Below are 18,422 nucleotides of genomic sequence, written 5' to 3' on the forward strand. Positions count from 1 at the left end.
GCTGAAATGTCCCTGAAACTAACACTTAAAGATCCTACATTGTCAAGGTGAGACCCTGGCTACAAATGTTTTTTCACTGAGTCTTTTTAAGCACAGTTTGCTGTGTTCTGCATAAGACTAAATTGTGTGCAAGATTTGTACCCATCTAAGATTAACCACATTATATCAGAAAAGCCTGCGTGTAATGAGTTCCCAACTTATATCGTCAAGAAGAAATGCCCTATTGGCCTAGGGTACTGGATTTTAGCATTGTATTTTATTCCTTTATGCTTTTTCTAGTATTTTTCCATATTTAATTCACCAACCTCTTGGAGTTTATTATTTGACTCATTGATTGTGACATGAATTATGAGATTTAGTATAACAGGGAGTTCTGAGTATATGGGGTAGCCAGAAAAATGTCACTTGATACTTACAAATCAAAAAGGACTGACTGTATCTTGAATAGGCACTTCCTCAAGGTTGAAGGTTAAAGGTTTACAGGAAGAACTTCAGCAAATTCGTTTGTTAAATACTAGTTTGAGGTAAGAATCAAAACCTCAGTTTGGGTTTTTAAATTGCCCCTTGACATAAGGAAAATTTGTTCCTAGAACCCTAAGACACCATTATTGTACCTTCCAAAGTATACATTACTTGCTAAGCTATGGAGGTCCATTTGAAAATATACAACGTTAGCTACGCACATTGTTAAACATAGTGTTCTGGTGACATTTAGCAGTGTTCAGTAATTGGCTTAATGAACAGGTGTACAAGTATATTAGTTATGCAGACGTTAATTTGCAGTAACATGTGCTTCCTGATTTTGTGTGTGTGTGTGTGTGGGGTTCTTGTATAAACCACAACCAGTAAGATTTGTTCCTTAATTAGGAAATCATTACAAAGTATGTGTGTGTGATTCCTACCGTTATAGCCATTAGTCTTGTTTAATGTGCTCTGAACTTCAGGAACATACCTGATAATGCCATTCCTATTGCTTCAGGTACTATGCAGGTGTCAGGAGGAGACCTGATTTTCTGTAGGATACCTTAATGTACAGCTGTACACTAAGGAAAGGGGAAAGAGGATGTTTGATAGCTACAATATGTAGCATGTAAAAAGAGACAGAAGTGCAATGTTTTATGCATATTACAGCAGATTTCCCTCTCAAGGTTTGACAAACAAACATGTTATTCTACACAAAATAGACTCACAAGCAATTGAACACAAAGTTGTGGTTCTTTCCCAAACTGAGTAATATTTACCTGCATTTTTATTATTCTCTTCCATATTGTTTGTGATACCTATCTAGGCTTGATCCTCAGGATTTCCAACACTAACAGTTTATAAAAATTGTCATGTGATTTTTTTTGGTCAAAATTAGAAAACTGCAAAGGCTAATATAGTAAAATCCCATACACCAGCCACCTATAATGAACAGATGAGATTGCACAGATGTTAACATTTAGTTGTATTTACTTCAGATCTTTCCTTTTAAAGAAATAAAACATTAGAGGTAAGTTTTATGATTCCAAGGTTGTACCTATTCTGATGGAACTGCTATTATTAATCTGCTTTGTAAATATTCATCTATGAACAACACACAAGACAAGTCTCTGTAGTATTTTTAATTTAGATGAATGATATTGTACTGTGTGTGCTGTTTTCCACAACTTTTATTTTTCTTCTGTTATACTTGGGATCTGTCCTTGTTGAAATATGTAGCTATAGTAACTAAAGATGTGTTTTGTTTCCTTATATTGATATACCACAACATTTTTTTTATCCTATAACTCTTGGATCTGTGCATTATTTCCAATTTTTGTACTTTCATATACATTGAATTAGTGTACATCCTTGTTTCCTTGATTGTCCTACATGTTAGGTTTTAGTTATGGTAAGCACACTTTCAAATGATTAGATGTTAGTGTGTAAGGTTGATTCCTGATTTTTACTACTGTTGTTGTTATACTCAGATTCTTGTTAATAATGTCATCAATACTGGTATACTGAAACCTTTTTTAAAAAAAAATTTCCAGTTATATAACTGAAATGATATTTCTTTTAATTATTTTTATTTACATTGCTCTGATTACTGGTATGCTGAGCATGTTTTCATTATTACCTATATGAACTTGGTCAGATGTTTAATTTTTTTTTCTCATTTATAAAATGACCTTAGTAACACCTGTCACATAAAGTGATATAAATATTAAATTAGTGCCAGATACCCACTGCAAATATTTAATTAAATGTTTGTTTTGGTGATGACTGTGGTAGGAGGGACTACTAGTACTGTTATTTTTTTATATTTGCCTGTTCTGTTTGTTGTCTGTCTTTTTCCCTTGCCCATTTTTCTATCAAGTTTGTATGATATTTCCAAAAATACAAAGGCAAATGTGATTCAAAAGAGTAAATGGAAAATAACAAATGAACTTATTGCAGCTATTACAGAACTCAGATATTCCTACCTGACATTGTCATTGTACTCACTTTAACATTATCAGGTAATTAATTGAAATTAAAATAATACTTGCTTCAATTAATTAAAATTATTTTCATGTATTTAGAATCAATTATGGAATTGTATCAACATGTATAAAATTACATTGAAGTTTATGTTGATTGCAGTTCTTTTATTTGTATGATATATCTGAAATAATGGTCAAATATTTGCTTGTTGAATATATCTATAGGTATATGCATGAAATTATTACAAATTTTCAATATGGTTTTGAACACTAACATTATTAACTTTATATATGTAGTATAGGATTTATTTATCTTTTAATTCCCCACATATTCTTTATAATATGATACAACATATCAATTGAAGCTATTTCAAAAAATACTGTATTGCATAATATGAAACTAGATTATTACAAAAACAGAGAATTCACTGTGTGACATGCATGTATACATCTAAATTCTCTGGGTATGAATAGAGGAAATCATAAATTTTAGAAACCTTTTGGAGATATTTCCAGAATTAGTAGTTTACATATGATGATGATATTTGAGTAAATGTTATGATTTTATGCCACTGTTATGTACACTCTTGCCAAAGCTAACATATAGTAGGTGTTCAACAAAAATTTATTATATGTTCTTTTTAGCTAAATATGATACTAGAATATATGTTGGCAAATTATACATGCATAGAGTATAACTTATTCTATTTTGTACCCTGTGCTTGTGGTTGTCCATGATGCAGAGTTACACTGGTTGTGTATTCATTTACAAGGCTAAGAAAGTTATGTCCAGCCAGGTGTGGTGGCAGACTCCTGTAATCCCAGGGGCTCTGGAGGCTGAGACAGGAGGATCGTGAGTTCAAAGCTAGACTCATCAACGGTGAGGCACTAAGCAACTCAGTGAGACTCTGTCTCTAAATAAAATACGGGTGGGAGTATGGCTCAGTGATTAAATGCCCCTGAGTTCAATCCCCAGTATCAAAAAAAGAAAAAAAAAGTTATGTCCACTTAATTATGTTTTTTCCTATTCCCCTCCCCCTTCCATTCCCTTGGTTTTCCTTTATCTAATCCAATGGATTTCTGATATTCCCCCCTCCCAAAATCCCTAGTTTTGGGTTCTCATCCACAAATCAAGGAGAACATTCAGTTTTTAGGTTTGGGGATTGGCTTATTTCACTTACCATGATATTCTCCAATTCTGTCCATTTATCAGCAAATGTCATTATTTCATTATTCTTTAAGGCTGAGTAACATTCCAGTGTATGTAACACATTTTCTTTATCCATTCATCTGTTGAAGGACACCAAGGTTGTTTCCATAGCTTAGCTCTTATGAGTTGAGCTGCTATAAATATTGATGTGGCTACATCACTGTATTATGCTGTTTTTAAATCCTTTGGTAGTAGACCAAGGAATGGGACAGCAGGGTCAAATAGTAGTTCCATTACAAGTTTTCTGAGGAATCTCCATATGCTTTCCATAGTTGCACCAATTTGCAGTCCCACCAGCAATGTATGAGTGTACCTTTCTCCCCATATCTTTCCCAAAATTTATTGTTACTTGTATTCTTTTTTAAAAATGTTTTTTTTAAATTGTCATTGTACCTTTATTTTATTTATTTATATGTAGTGCTAAGAATGAAACCCAGTGCCTCACAAATGCTAGGCAATCGGTCTATCACTGAGCCACAACCCCTACTTGCATAATTTTTTTCAATCTCTTTTTAAAAATTTATATTTTTATATATGACAGCAGTATGCATTACAATTCATATTATGCATATAGAGCACAATTTTTCATATGTTTTTTTGTACCCAAAGTTGAGTCACACCATTGGTGTCTTCATACATGTACTTAGGGTAATGATGACCATCGCATTCCACCATCTTTCCTACTCCCATGCCTTCTCCCTTCCCTTCTGACCCCATTGCCCTATCTACAGTTCATTTAATCTTCCCATGCCCCCCCAACCTCATTATGAATCAGCATCTTTAAATGAGAGAAAACATTTGACATTTTGTCTTTTGGTATTGGCTTACTTAGCATGATATTCTCCAACTCCATCTATTTATCTGCAAATGCCATGATTTTATTCTCTTTTAATGCTGACTACTATTCCATCGTGTGTGTGTGTGTGTGTGTGTGTGTGTGTGTGTGTGTGTACACATCACATTTTCTTTATCCATTAATATACTGAAGGGCATCTAGGTTGCCTCTACAGTTTTGTGAATTGTGCTGCTAAACATTAATGTGGCTGTGTCCCTGTAGTATGCTGTTTTTAAGTTCTTTGGGTATAAACTGAGTAGTGGGATAGCTAAGTCAAATAGTGGTTTCATTCTCAGTTTTCCAAGGATTTCCATACTGCTTTCCATATTGGCTGCACCAATTTCCACTCCCACCAGCAATGTATGTGTGTGCCCTTTTCCCCACATACTCACCAACATATATTGTTGTTTGTATTCTTAATAGCTGCCATTCTGATTGGAGTTTGATGGAAGCTCAATATAGTTTTAATTTGCATTTTTCTAATTGTCAGAAGTCTTGAACATTTTTTTCCATATATTTTTTGACCATTTATATACTTCTGTGAAGTGTTTCTTCAGGTTTTTGCCCATTTATTGATTGGGTTATTTTTCTGGTGTTAAGTTTTTTGAGTACTTGGTGTATCCTGGAAATTAATGCCTTAACTGAGATACTGGTGTTAAAGATTTTCTCCTATTCTGTAGGATCTCTGTTCACATTCTTGATTGTTTCCTTTGCTGTATAGAAGCTTTTTAGTTTGCTATCATCCTTTTTATGGACTCTTGATTTTTTATTTCCTGTTCTTTAGGAGTCTTATTTAGCAAATTGTTTCTTAAGCAGACATGTTGGAGAATTGGGCCTACTTTTTATTCTAGTAATAGCAGAGTTTCTGGCCTAATGCCTAGGTCCTTGATCCACTTAGAGCAGACTTTTTGTGCAGCGTAAGTGTGTATATTGATTCTATTGTAGCAAACTATCTCACTAGAACTTTGAGATAAATTAGTTATACATATTTTATTAGAATTTGTGGTTAGATATTACTGTGTGAAACATCCAGTTACTCACTTAGAATATCTTAATATTTGCTACAAATTATAAACATTTTTGTCACATGGTCTGTGTATCCATTGGGATAGCAAAATTTGATAGGGGATTTCTCAACATTTGCCTAAATTAGTTTGGGAGAATATATAACCATGTTTATTTTATTTGTGTCGATGAAAATCCCTCAGTTGTAAAGGAATAAATTTATAGTACAATTGCTTATAAAAATCCATGCATTAAAGGAAAGATGAGAATACTCAGTGGGCATTTTATCTTAGATAATGAGTATCTTGATGTTAACGTATCTTTAATAATAATACAAATGTCTTTATTATTAGCATCATTATCTTCCTAGAAGACACTATTTTATAATGTTTCATTATTATTCTGTCGATTAGAAGTGCCAGTTTAAGCACTTGAATTAATTTGACCCATTGGATTCAAACCTAGTTTCAATATGTTTTTTCATTTGCACAGGGAGACTGAGTACCTCAGGACCTTAGGACAATTGATGCCAAAGCCAATTCTTGATATTTTTGTACTAAAACTTTTTTAAAAAGTCTTCAGTCCATTCTAAGTAATTTAAATTAATTACAGAATTACTATAATAATTTATTTCAAGTTTTGTAAGCATTAGAAATCTACATAGAGTAAAATCATTCTGTTACAAATGACATTTTGGGGGTATTGTGAATTCAGGCGATTTTTAACATGAAGTTTTCAATTCTATACAGATATTTGATGTTTCATTGTTATTCTTTGAACTCTCTATCTAACTCTGTGATTGTGATCCCTGGAGGAATACTTTTTAAAACAAAAAGCCAAAGGCAATAATAGCCACAGTCAATTAGCTACTTATCATGGTAAAAACATGATTGTTTTAGAAAGCATGTCTAGTTAAAGAACTATTTTAAGCTTGCTTTTACTATAGTGATTCTCAAAGCAGCAGTTCTCACTCATGGAATTCTTGTTTGAACCCAGGATTTAAGCCAAGTTGTATAACACAAGGATTCCAAAAGATTCCAAAAGCAAAAGTGTGACTATTGATATTTAGGATGACAAAGTCTAATTTTAAACAATTTGTTCATTTGAAAAGGGGAAAGGATAGACTATATTTTAATGAAAACATGCATAAGTATGAAGTCATGTATTGAGCATTATTTATGCCTAGGTTAGCCAGGAGTCTGTTTACTGAATATTCTTAATATCCTCTTCATGCTATAACATTTTCATCTCATATGTACTTGGATACTTAGTCTCTCATACTGGAGATTGAGGTGTATAAAGAAATTAGGATACTTTTCTTCACTATTTCTGTGGCTTCTAAAATTTGCAAATGCTTCCAGCAGTATTTTCATAGACAGAAGAAATGACTGTTGAAATGTGATTTCTTCATATACAGTTGTCTTAAGAAACTTAGGGTGTCTGAAAGTGGCTTGAAAATTAGAATAACTAAAATGTGAGGATCACATAGGCGAGACACTGTGCCCTTAGAATGATCCTTTGAGGAACATTTGAGTTGATTTTATGTGTCTATGTGTGTAATGCTGTGGATTGAACACAGGCTAGCCTAAAGCTCTACCACTGAGCTATATCCCGAATCCTAGTGGTGGATTTTGAAAGAAATAACATTAAATGTAGTTATTCTTTGAGTAATAGCAGTGACTTTGTGTTGAGTTAGCATGGAAACTATTTGCTACCTCTTATAAAATGATAATTTTCCAGTGTAATTATTATCTAGTCTCCTGAGACTATATATCATTTTTAGATTGGTTAAGTTGGGTAAAGCTTAGTACTATTAAGAATTTAGTTATTTAGGTGACTTATTTTGTCTTTTATTTCTCTGCTTAGTTGTGTGTATTTTACACCATTCAAACAAAGATAATCTTAATAGACTTGCAATACATTCATGCATTTAATGCCATGCTGAGATTCTTTTCCCAGATGCCAATGTTCATGAGTACATTGTCTTTGAAAAAAATTTACTATACTAGTAACTTTCCCCTAAGAGAAAAAAAAAGTTACTTGTAGTATCCTTCACAAGTTTTAGATCATAGTTAAATTTGTTTTTTTTTTAAAAAAATATTTGTTTTAGTTTTTGCATAGTACTTGGGATTGAACCCTACATGATAGGCAATTCACCTAACATGGATCTATACCTCCAGCCTTGAAGTTATATTTTTAACCGTGTAAAGAAATAGCACAATTGTGGCCCTAGGAATCACTTATACAATTGAGCATCTCTCATTTGAGGACAAATGCCTATCAGTGTACTTGATTGAGAAAAAATTGTCCCTTTTACTTTTCTCACATAATTTGATGGTCCCATTAACCACAACACTATTTTTATAATGGAAGCTGTAAACTGCCAATACTTTAGGACAACGATAGTTGAAGAGGTTCTGTACAGGAAAGGTTTATGGATTTGACTTCTTCCTTATTTATTCATGTAAGGTTTTTACATTGTTTTCTGTGCTGGCTTCTTTGGAAGGTGTACTGATAGAGATTATGGATAGGTAAAGCCACTCCTGAGCATTACTACTCCTTACAGTTTTTCAGTTTTTTTAAGTCCCTGTGACCATTTGAATTAAAATGTGACCCGAGGAATTCAAAAGTAAACATTTTGCTGAAACAAAACAAACAGTATTTCAAAAATGGGGAAGGAGACAAGGCTAACTTAATCAAAAGACCATCACTTTGAGGTTCAAAACACACACACACACACACACACACACACACACACACACACAATGCTACTGTTTTTATTTTATTTATTTATTTTTGAGACAGAGTCTTGCTAAGTTGATGAGGCTGATTTTGAACTTGAAATCCCCCTGTCTCAGCCTTGCTGGTTAATAGGATTACAGGCATGTGCCACAACATCCTGAATTATACCTACTCTTCAAAGTAGACTCAGCTGGAAATTTTTTTATGGCTACCTGTTTATCAATTAAGATACCTTAGGTTCTTTAAAGCATTTTCACTGAATTAAAGAAATTTTTGCATAGTTTAGAAGAAATCTTTATCTTCCTGTTTTCTCACTTAGTCCAAATTAGTGAGATTTTATTATATATTTAATTCCATTGTGCTGTAGGTATCTGGTAAAGGATTAATTAATGTTACACATTAGGTAAGAAGCAGCAATTGATTTTTGTTTCTATTTGGCTTATCTTTTCTGCTTAAGTGCTGATATTTAATTTGTAGGAAAACCTCTAAACAGGTCTATATTTTTATGTTTATCATCTTCCCTGAACTAATGAAATAAACACATTTATTGATTTCGGAATGAGTTTTATTAATGTAGTTAATATGCCTTACTAATGTTATTTCATGTACTTGGATTATAGTACCATTAATGTTTATGAATCAACATTTTTCTTTCAGTTCAAAAAAATACAGAACCTTCAGAAATAAAGAAGAGTATACCTGCAAAGAAGAAACTGAAAGAATTAAGAGTTTTGGATCCGAAAACAGCTCAGAATCTGTGTATGTAGTATCTCCCACTTAGGGGGTGGTTGTGGTGATGGTGAGGGGTTGCCAAATGTATTTAAACAAAGTTGTAAATTTTTTGAACAATATTAGTATAGATGGAAACAAAATTCTGTAGGTGGACATGGTGGCACACACCTTTAATCATAGAGACTTTGGAGGCTGATTGCAAGAGGATCATAAGTTCAGAGCCAGCCTCTGCAAATTATCCAGGCCCTAAACAATTTAGTGAGACACTGTCTCAAAATACAAAATAAAAACAGAAAGGCCTGGGTATGTGTCTCAATGGTTAAGCACTACTGGGATAAATTCCTGGTATAAAAAGAAAGTACTAAACAAATAAAAGTAAAAAAAAAAGGAAAAGAAACAAACTTCTGTGTAATTATGATTTGGGTTGCCTTTTTGTCACTTAGCCACTATAAATAAAAATCACAATTTAGCCTTGTTCTGGAAAGTACTGTTAATAAAACCTTCTTAGTGAATCTTGTCAAACAAGGCAAAGTTTAAAAAAAAGAGTATTAGGTGTTTTTCCCCCCTTTTTGCTTGAGTCTGGAATTTATAATTTTAGAGTATTCACATTGTTCCCATTCTGCAAAAATCCTTTTACTTCTATCCTTTGCATTTGAGTAATTGCAAGGCTAGCTAGTTAAAATTTTAACTGTTGCACTTTAAGAGAGGTTACTGACAATTAGGGATATAGTTCAGTGGTAGAGTTCCTGCCTAGAAAGTGCTGGGCCCTGGGTTATAGCCTCAGCACATCAAAGAAATGACAAAAATGGTAACAAAAAAACAAGAAGAAATGAAGAAAGCCCAGACTGATTACTGAACCTTGAAATCATTACCAAACCTGTCAGCCATTGCTACAGTAGATGGACAGTTAAACTCATTTAAGTAGCCCTTTAAGTTGTATTTTGTTGTACTCCCCCACTGTGTTGAATTCAGAATATTTTTTGTCAGTATAGTAGACTGTTGAGATTCCAAGTGTACTAAAACACTATGCATGAGAAATTTCAACACATCAAGCGTTTCTAATTGCTCAAAGAATACCATGGGAATTTATTTTGTTAAAGAATGTGCTATAGAGAATCAGATTAAAATAAACAACTCATCATTCTTTTGTCAGTAGGAATGTAGCTGTCAAAAAAGCAGTGTACTAATAGCTGTTTTGAATTTGTACATTGCTTACCCGATCATACATTTTCTTTATAAATTTGATGTTCAGTACTTTTTAAAAAAATACAATATGATCTCAATTGCTTGTTGACATCTGTCAGAATTATGTACTTAGATTTTGGAGATCTCCTTTGCTTTTTATGTATAGGTAATCATTTGCGTAGACAGGATTCATTTTTCTTTTAGTACCTAAAAAGTTATATAGACCGTTTCATGAAAAATAAATCCTATAAAACATAATATTGATTTAAAAAGAGAAAATCTTAGGTTCCAGTGATAAGAACACATCTATCTATATTCTTTGAAAATATATTTAATGGGGATTAAATCGAATGTGTTGGAAAATACTTTCTTAGTAATTATAAGCTATTCTAGGTATAATTTGTTGAACTATTCCAACATGACATAAAATTTATGTAATTCAGTCAGTGTTGACAGGTGAAATAATGACTTAATGCATAAAGCAACTAACAGTACACCACATGAGTGTCAGAGGGAATGCAGGGTACTTTGATGACTCAGACACTTGTGTGGGAGAACTGCTAAGTACAGTAGTTCTTCCCTCTCTGCGTGGGATATGTTCCAAGATCTCCCATGGGGGAAAGAACCACTGATAGTACTGAACCCCATATACGCTATGTTTTTTGTTCATATATATTACCTACCTATTATAAAGTTTAATCTGTAAGTTAGGCACAGTAAAATCTCAACTACAATAATAAAATAAAACAATTATAACAATCTGAAATAAGTGTTATGTGAATGTGGTCTCTCTCTCATTTTTCCTTCTTTCTCCAAAAATATCTTATTGGTTCATGCTCACTCTTTTAGTGATTCTGTAAGATGATCCCTAAAGGAAGCACTTTAGAATTTCTCTTTGGCAAATTAAAATTGTCAGAATCACTATTTTTTCAGTTTGGGGCCAATTTTAAGTAAAATAAGGGTTACTTGAACATAAACACTGTGATAACATAATGGTAGATCTTATAACCAAGAAGACTATTAAATGATGAAGGGGCAGGTAGCATATACTTTTTGGATACACTGGAGAAATGGATAATTTATATCACCAGTGAGGCAGAAGTGACACTGTAAAATGTCATTGGGCTTCTCAGAACAGCACATACCTTAAGATTTATAAATTGTTTATATCTGGAACTTTGCTTGTATTATTTTCAGACTGTGGTTCATTGAAAGTAAATAAAAAAACTGTTGTGGGGAATACTATAATATTGATTTGATTTTTTTTAAAAAAATGGATAATTTACTGTCATTCCTGAAAAGTACTGTGTTTTTATGGGTCATTTTATCAGCTCAACTTAACCTGCCTAAAGCATAGTCAAGAGTGTTGTTAAGCCCTGCATGGGGGTGCATGCCTGTGATGCTAGTAGCTTGGGAGGCTGAGGCAGGAGGATTGTGAGTTCAAAGCCAGCCTCAGCAACAGTGAGGCACTAAAGCAACTCAGTGGAGACCCTTTCTCTAAATAAAATGGAAAATAGGTATGGGGATATGGCTCAGTGCTGGAGAGCCCCTGAGTTTAATCCCTGGTACCACACCCCTGCAAAAAAAATGCTCTTAGTATTTGTATTTTTATGTAAATATTCATGATCTATAAACATTAGAGCCTAAGTTAATAGACCATTTTGCCTAGATGGGTAGAAACTTATCTATCAAATGGAAACAACTTTTGATTGTTCATAATTCTGTAAATTGGTATGAATGACAAAAGTTTTAATATTTTGAATCTATAAAATGGAAAGCATATAAACCCTACGGCTTTTACATTTATTGCTGTCCTAATGTTAATAAATTCAACGTTTATTTTAGCTATCTTCCTGGGATCATATCGCATGCCATATGAAGATATTAAAAACAGCATTCTAGAGGTTAATGAAGACATGCTAAGTGAGGCCTTAATTCAGGTAAGTTGAATATCTTCCTTTTAAAATTTATTTTCACAGATATTTCTGGATTTCCATCTTCTCAATTGAGTTGAAATAGAATAATTCTCTGTTTTAATAATAGTATCAGAAGTATGTACCTGTACTGATTAGTAAGAGGAATTATCCCCTACCCTTTAAGACCTGGGTCTTAAATCTTTCTGTTATTTATTGTCTACACATCATTTTAAATATAAGCATATGTGTATGTACGCATATCATTCTCTGTCATTCATTGTACATGAAATTACGTGTGTTTTATCATCGCATTGGACCCATTAAGTAGTTATTATTAGCATGTTATGGATGAAAATCTAAAAAGTCAAGAGGTTAAATAGCTTGCTCAAAATCAATGGATAAGTGGTAGAGTTACCTTTTTATTGGGCTGGGAACTTACATATTTTGGGGATCATGTCAATTGCTCTATGTGTTTATTATCTCATTGAATCCTCAAGTAATTCTGTGAGATCAGCAGCTATCCTTCTTTTACAAAACGGGCAACTGAGGCTTAGAGAAATTGTTGAGTTTCATAATACTCCTTAATTCAGAGTAGTAGACAAGCGATTCAAAACAAGGTCTATCTTGACATGAAATTCATTATATTATTCTGAATAAGTTAAAGCTTTCTATATCTGTTTCCTTATCTGAAAATATAAAGCCCTTGTAAGAATTAAACCAACTAAAGTGCTTTGTAGTATAAAATAGTATGGAAATATAACATATTATTAGAATTCTTGATGTATCTGGGCCTTTCTAGTTTGATTTCTGGGAATAAGTACTTCAAATATTTGTGCAAGGGCATAGACACATGTCCCCCCCCCAACCCTGGGACGGTGTTGTTTGTTGTTGTTGTCTTTTGTTTTTGAGCCATACAGTTTGTTTTTATTTTAAGAGGATATCAAGTAGTTTATGCTACATAACTTAAACAATTTAGCCATAACCCCCTCTCACTCCCTGTAAATCTCAGAGAACCTGTTTTTATAGTTTGAGCAAGCCATGTCTGTATGGAAATTCCTCAATTTGGGTGTGTGGGCCTGCATAATGGTTTACCTCAGGTCCTTTTATCTACCTACCTACCTACCTACCTACCTACTGGTACTAGGGGTGGTTAACTACTGAGCCACATCCCTACCCCTTTTTCTTTATTTTGAGACTCACTAATGTTCTCACTAAGCTGCTTAGGGTGCTACTGAGACTGGCTTTGAACCTGTGATCCTCCTTCCTCAGCTTTCCAAGCTGCTGGGAATACAGATGTGTGCCAACATGGCCCACCAGCTGTTGTTTTAAATTTAGACATTATTTTCTATAGGAGTGAGGGCTAATGAGTATATTTAAGCTCCTTATTACTACAATACACCTACATCTATAAGGGATACATTTTCATAAGAAATAGCTTTGTTGAAACAATGTAGATAAATACACCACACAGACACGCCCCTCCCCAACACACACCATTCCCACCCTGGGGAAACAAGGAAGTTCATAGTTCTCTGAGTTGAAATAGGTAGCTGATTATTTGAGTCCTACATCTCTTAGTTCCAGGATTGTTTGCACAATAATCAGAATGAGCAAGGCATTTGGCTTAAATGTAATTTAATTTTTCCTCTTTTCTTCAATTTGAGGATTTAGTTATAAAATATAATAAGGCCAATAAACTTTTGACTCCTACTCAATAATTGAAGCTTTCAAATCTTCCCTGTATAATCAAATTATACTAAAATAGAACTATATTTTGAAGAAACAACTGACATAGTCATTATTTTATTCACCAAAATAGTATGCCATTTTTTTACATACCTTGGTAAATGTAAAAATTATAAATATGGAGAATGTTGCCATGGTATTTATTTGCCAAGAACATTTAAACAAATCTTTATTATTTTTAAGTCACATTTTCAACTCTTTAGGGAATGTAAGACAGGAACAGAGGTTCACACTTATGAATGTCCCTTACATGCAACAACAAGCTTTTAAAATGTATTTATTACCCAGGATTTTTGTTTACTATTTCACTTTATTTTATATATTTATATATTCACACACACACACACACACACACACACACACACACACTTCTCTTTAAATTGAATAAGCCTGGTCCAGTTGGGAGAAATGGATTTCTTATAGTTTGGAGATAGCAGTAAATTACATCTAAATTCTTGAATTTGCTGGTTTAATCGTGTCTACTCTGCAGTCAAAACTATTGCTTTAAAATCACATTATTATGCTAAAACTTGAATTGTACTCTAAGAAGGTGAGTGAAGGAGAACCAAGTGTAGCTCCTGCCAGGTTACTTTGTACTTCCATATATTTCTTATTTGCTGTGCATGGGTTGACTTGGACCTGTCTCATCTCTTCCTATTTCCTAGACTTCCATTCACTTTTCTAAACTTTTATATTTTCCTCTCCTTCACATTCTTACATGTTACCCATTTCCTTCTTTGCTACACCAATTTTATGCCTTTTATTTATTTCATGCTGTATCCATCAGCTTTTCATTGCTGAGACAAAATACCTGACATGAATACCTTAAAAATTTTAAAAAAGATTTCAGGTTATAATTTAAGAGGTTTCATTCCATCATCCACTGGCTCCATTACTGTGGGCCAGAGGTAAGGCAGAACATCATGGTGGAAAGGCATGGCAGAGAAAAACTGCATATCTCATGGTAGCCAGGAAGCAGAGAGAAGGAGAAGAAGGAGCTGGGAAAAGAAATACCCTTCTAGGGCACACCCATATGACCTCCTTCCTCCAACTAGGTCCTACCTCCTAAATTTTGTATCACCTCCCAATAATATTATTAGCTATGAACCCATGAATGGATGCGGTCAGAGATCTCATGATCCATTCACTGCCCAACAGCCCTACCTGTGAACATGGCTGAATGGGGACCATGCCTTTAACACTTGAGCCCGGTGGGGGACATTTTAGATTCAAACTGTAACATGTGATTTCTGTTTACTAGTATTTTCTTTTAAGAGCCTTATATTTCTTGTCAATGCCACATAGTCTCAATTTTTTTCTCATTCCTTACTCCACTCAATCAGAACTCAGTTTTTTCTTCCACTTACAAGAAGCAAACATTTTAAAATGTAAGATAATATGCATAATCAGAATTTGGCTACTTGGGTAAGAGACAAACATTGTGTAACTCACGTGAGTTATTAAGGTAAACATTGCTATTATCTAGGTGAACCAAACATCTGAGTATCTTCTGATAAGGAAGATGCTCCTAGGTTGAAACAATTCTATGATTTTCCAGTCCCCAATGAAGAGTGCTTCCTTCATGCAGGAAAACAGACTAGAATCACCAGCATCTCTCTCTCCCTCCCATCTCACAAATGTTTGCTTCAGTGATGCAGAAGTAACATTAATTTGCCATTCATATGAGCTGTTTACCATTTATGTCTAATTATCATGTAGCACATCGATAATATGTAGCATTAAATATGTATCATCAGATTAACTTTGTTGTAAGTTCTGTTTGATTACAGTGGTAAACTCCATCCATGCATAATCATCGTTTGTTGCTCATGTAGCATGGTTGTCTCCTCATGACAACAAAAACAACCAAAAACAATTAAAGATACATCATTTCCCAGAGACTTGAATTAACTCCAGTATTTTCTCTGCAAGTGTGGGTCAATAGTCATTTCCTTGCTAGGCAACTAATAGATTTTAGTTATTTTGTAGGATAAATGTCTTAAAAATAATTAAAAAACTACTTTTATTTAATCAACAAGATCAAGGTCAAATGTTATGGTTATTAATAAAAAGACTAATTTCTCCTTATTTCAATATACCTAAACTTCAGTGATAAACTGAATTTATCTGTAGAAGAATTGAAATGTCCTAAACTACTTGCAGTAATACATAGAAACATTTAAAAGAACACCATATCCTGAGGTTGTTGAGGAGATTTTAATATATGCAATTATGAATAAATTCCAAATAATGTGTACTAAATTTAGGAGATCCTTAGCATCATTTTCCAGCTTTGAAAATCTGCTTCAGTGTAATTTCATTTGATCTGTTTAGAGAAAAATTCAAGATAGTTATTACATGTGGTATCAGTGGAAAAAGAAATACTTATAGACACACTTACATATATAACGCTGACAAAGAAATTAATCTACCAGTTTCAATAAAGTGATTCAAGTGTTAAAGGGAAAATATATGTTCTATTAGAGACAATTAGTGCATGTAAATGAATTTTTTTAATACCTGTATTTTATTTATTTATTTTTACATGGTGCTGAGGATCGAACCAAGTGCCATGCACATGCTAGGTGAGCACTCTACTACTGAGCCATAATCACAGCCCCACATAAATGATTCTTAAATGCTCAGGAAATATTGTTTCGGCAGGAACTTTAAGCTCATATTCACAAGGCATGTGTAAAATAAAATATGATCCACAGAGAAACTAGTATATTGTTATTGCAGAATTGTGGACCTATGGAGAGAATTCAGAAGATTCAGAACTTGGATGTGAAAAATATTGCATCTTTATTTTTTTTGCTTCTAATTAATATTTAGTATTTCATTTAATTAAGAATGTAGGCAACAAACCAAAGTAGTATTAGACACTACTTTGACACTAATAGAAATAATAAATATTTTCATATTATATTCCAGTGGTGGCAGATATCTTGAAACATTGTTTACACTCATTACCACTTCAGAATTAAAGTACCTATTAGAGCTGCCACTAGATCTTTTTAATGCTTTAATCATACACATATGTTATTATATCATTACTTATTTTTATAAATACGGTGATAACTGTTTCAATATAAGCAATTTCTGTTATAATCCTATGTACTTTATTTTATTCTGAGAAGAGATCCCAAAGTGAAATAAGTCCATGACACACAAAAACATGCCAGAAACTGGTACAGTGGCTTATGGAGGGGAACTGTGAGAATGGGCTGTAGCTAAGGTGGTCTTCCTGGAAGAAATGCTCTTGAACTGGACTTTGAAGCACTAGTAGATTTAGTTAGGAATTAGGAAAAAGAAATGTTGTACAAGAGCTCGAAAAATATAAAGTCTGATATAGTTCAATAGTCATATAGGGTGGTAAAGAGAAAGAACATATAAAAAAGTCATAGATTGGTTCAGTTCATGATGTAGAGCCATAGAGATCACAAAGTAGTGACCCTAAGTCGTTCACTCACTCTCTCCAAATATGTTTTATTTGGCCTTTATGTGGTTAAATAATAGAATTTTAATGTCCCACATTCTCCAGATTGCCACAGTTCTCACTGTTCCCTATAGCTTACTCACTTTGACTCATTTTGGGTTTCTATAACACTCAGACATTGTGGTCCCAGGTAGACACCTTGAATGCCAAGGTGTTGAGTTTGTACATGGTCAAGTTGTATGTTTTGGAAAGTTAATGTAGCTACAGCATATACTAATTGGCTTGATATAAAGAGACTAGTTAAATTATCACAATTTAAAGTTTAATTATAATAAATTTCTGACATATCAGGGCCATAGAAAAAGGAAAGGTGACTAAACAAGAAGTAAAAAAAAGTCATTGAAAAATCTTGGTGATAGAATCTTTTTACCATTGACAACAAAAAGAGGCAAAAAAGGTAGGGTAGAAATCCAGGGTAGAGGAGAGAAATTGTACAGATAACATTACATTTGAACATGTAGTGTAAGTCATAATAGAGGTCAGGACTGAAAATAGAGTATTGTTGTCATTTGCAAAGAAGTGATTGTTGGAGTATAAGGGCTAGTGAAGTTCTTGAGGCTACTAGGGGAAAAAGGTGGCAAATGGAAGATTAAAAACTGTATTTCTGGAGACCACATGCTTTGATGGAAGGGGTGGTGTTAAGAGATTTCAGGTCATTGCAGACCAGGATGCTATGATGTGTCATAAGTCAATAGAGGGCTTGAGTTTTTAGGTAAAGTAAGTAAGAGAATGAGATCCAGGGAAGAAATATCTTTTTTTCAAAAGCTTATTTAAAATTTTTATTTTTTCACTGCTATGACTAAAAGATCTGACCAGAGCAATTTATGGGAAGAAAATAAAATTTTATTTGGGGACTCATAGTTTCAGATATCTTAGTCCAAAGAAAGCCAGCTCTATTTCTTATGGGTCAAAGTGAGGCAGAACATCATGGTAGAGCAAAGCAGTTTACATGATTATCAGGAAATAGACTCTACTACCAGGTACAAATATATACTCCAAAGCCACATCCCCAATTCCCCACCTCTTCCAGCCATATCCCACCTGCCTCCAGTTAACACTTAGTTAATCACATCAAGGATTATTTCACTGATTGGTTTAAGGCTCT

At 33.4% G+C, this 18,422-nt stretch overlaps 1 protein-coding gene across 1 annotated transcript in view; it reads left to right on the forward strand.

Annotated features, from left to right (window-relative positions):
• Diaph2 (diaphanous related formin 2) overlaps positions 1–18,422 on the forward strand; it is an 821,535-nt gene that overhangs the window by 354,751 nt on the left and 448,362 nt on the right. Inside the window, exons 19-20 of the mRNA XM_077793878.1 lie at positions 8,897–8,998; positions 12,002–12,096. Of these exons, the coding sequence (XP_077650004.1) occupies positions 8,897–8,998; positions 12,002–12,096 (197 nt within the window). The remainder of the gene's footprint in view (positions 1–8,896; positions 8,999–12,001; positions 12,097–18,422) is intronic.

This window comes from Urocitellus parryii, chromosome X (genome assembly GCF_045843805.1).
Source record: "Urocitellus parryii isolate mUroPar1 chromosome X, mUroPar1.hap1, whole genome shotgun sequence".
Classification (NCBI taxonomy): domain Eukaryota; kingdom Metazoa; phylum Chordata; class Mammalia; order Rodentia; family Sciuridae; genus Urocitellus; species Urocitellus parryii.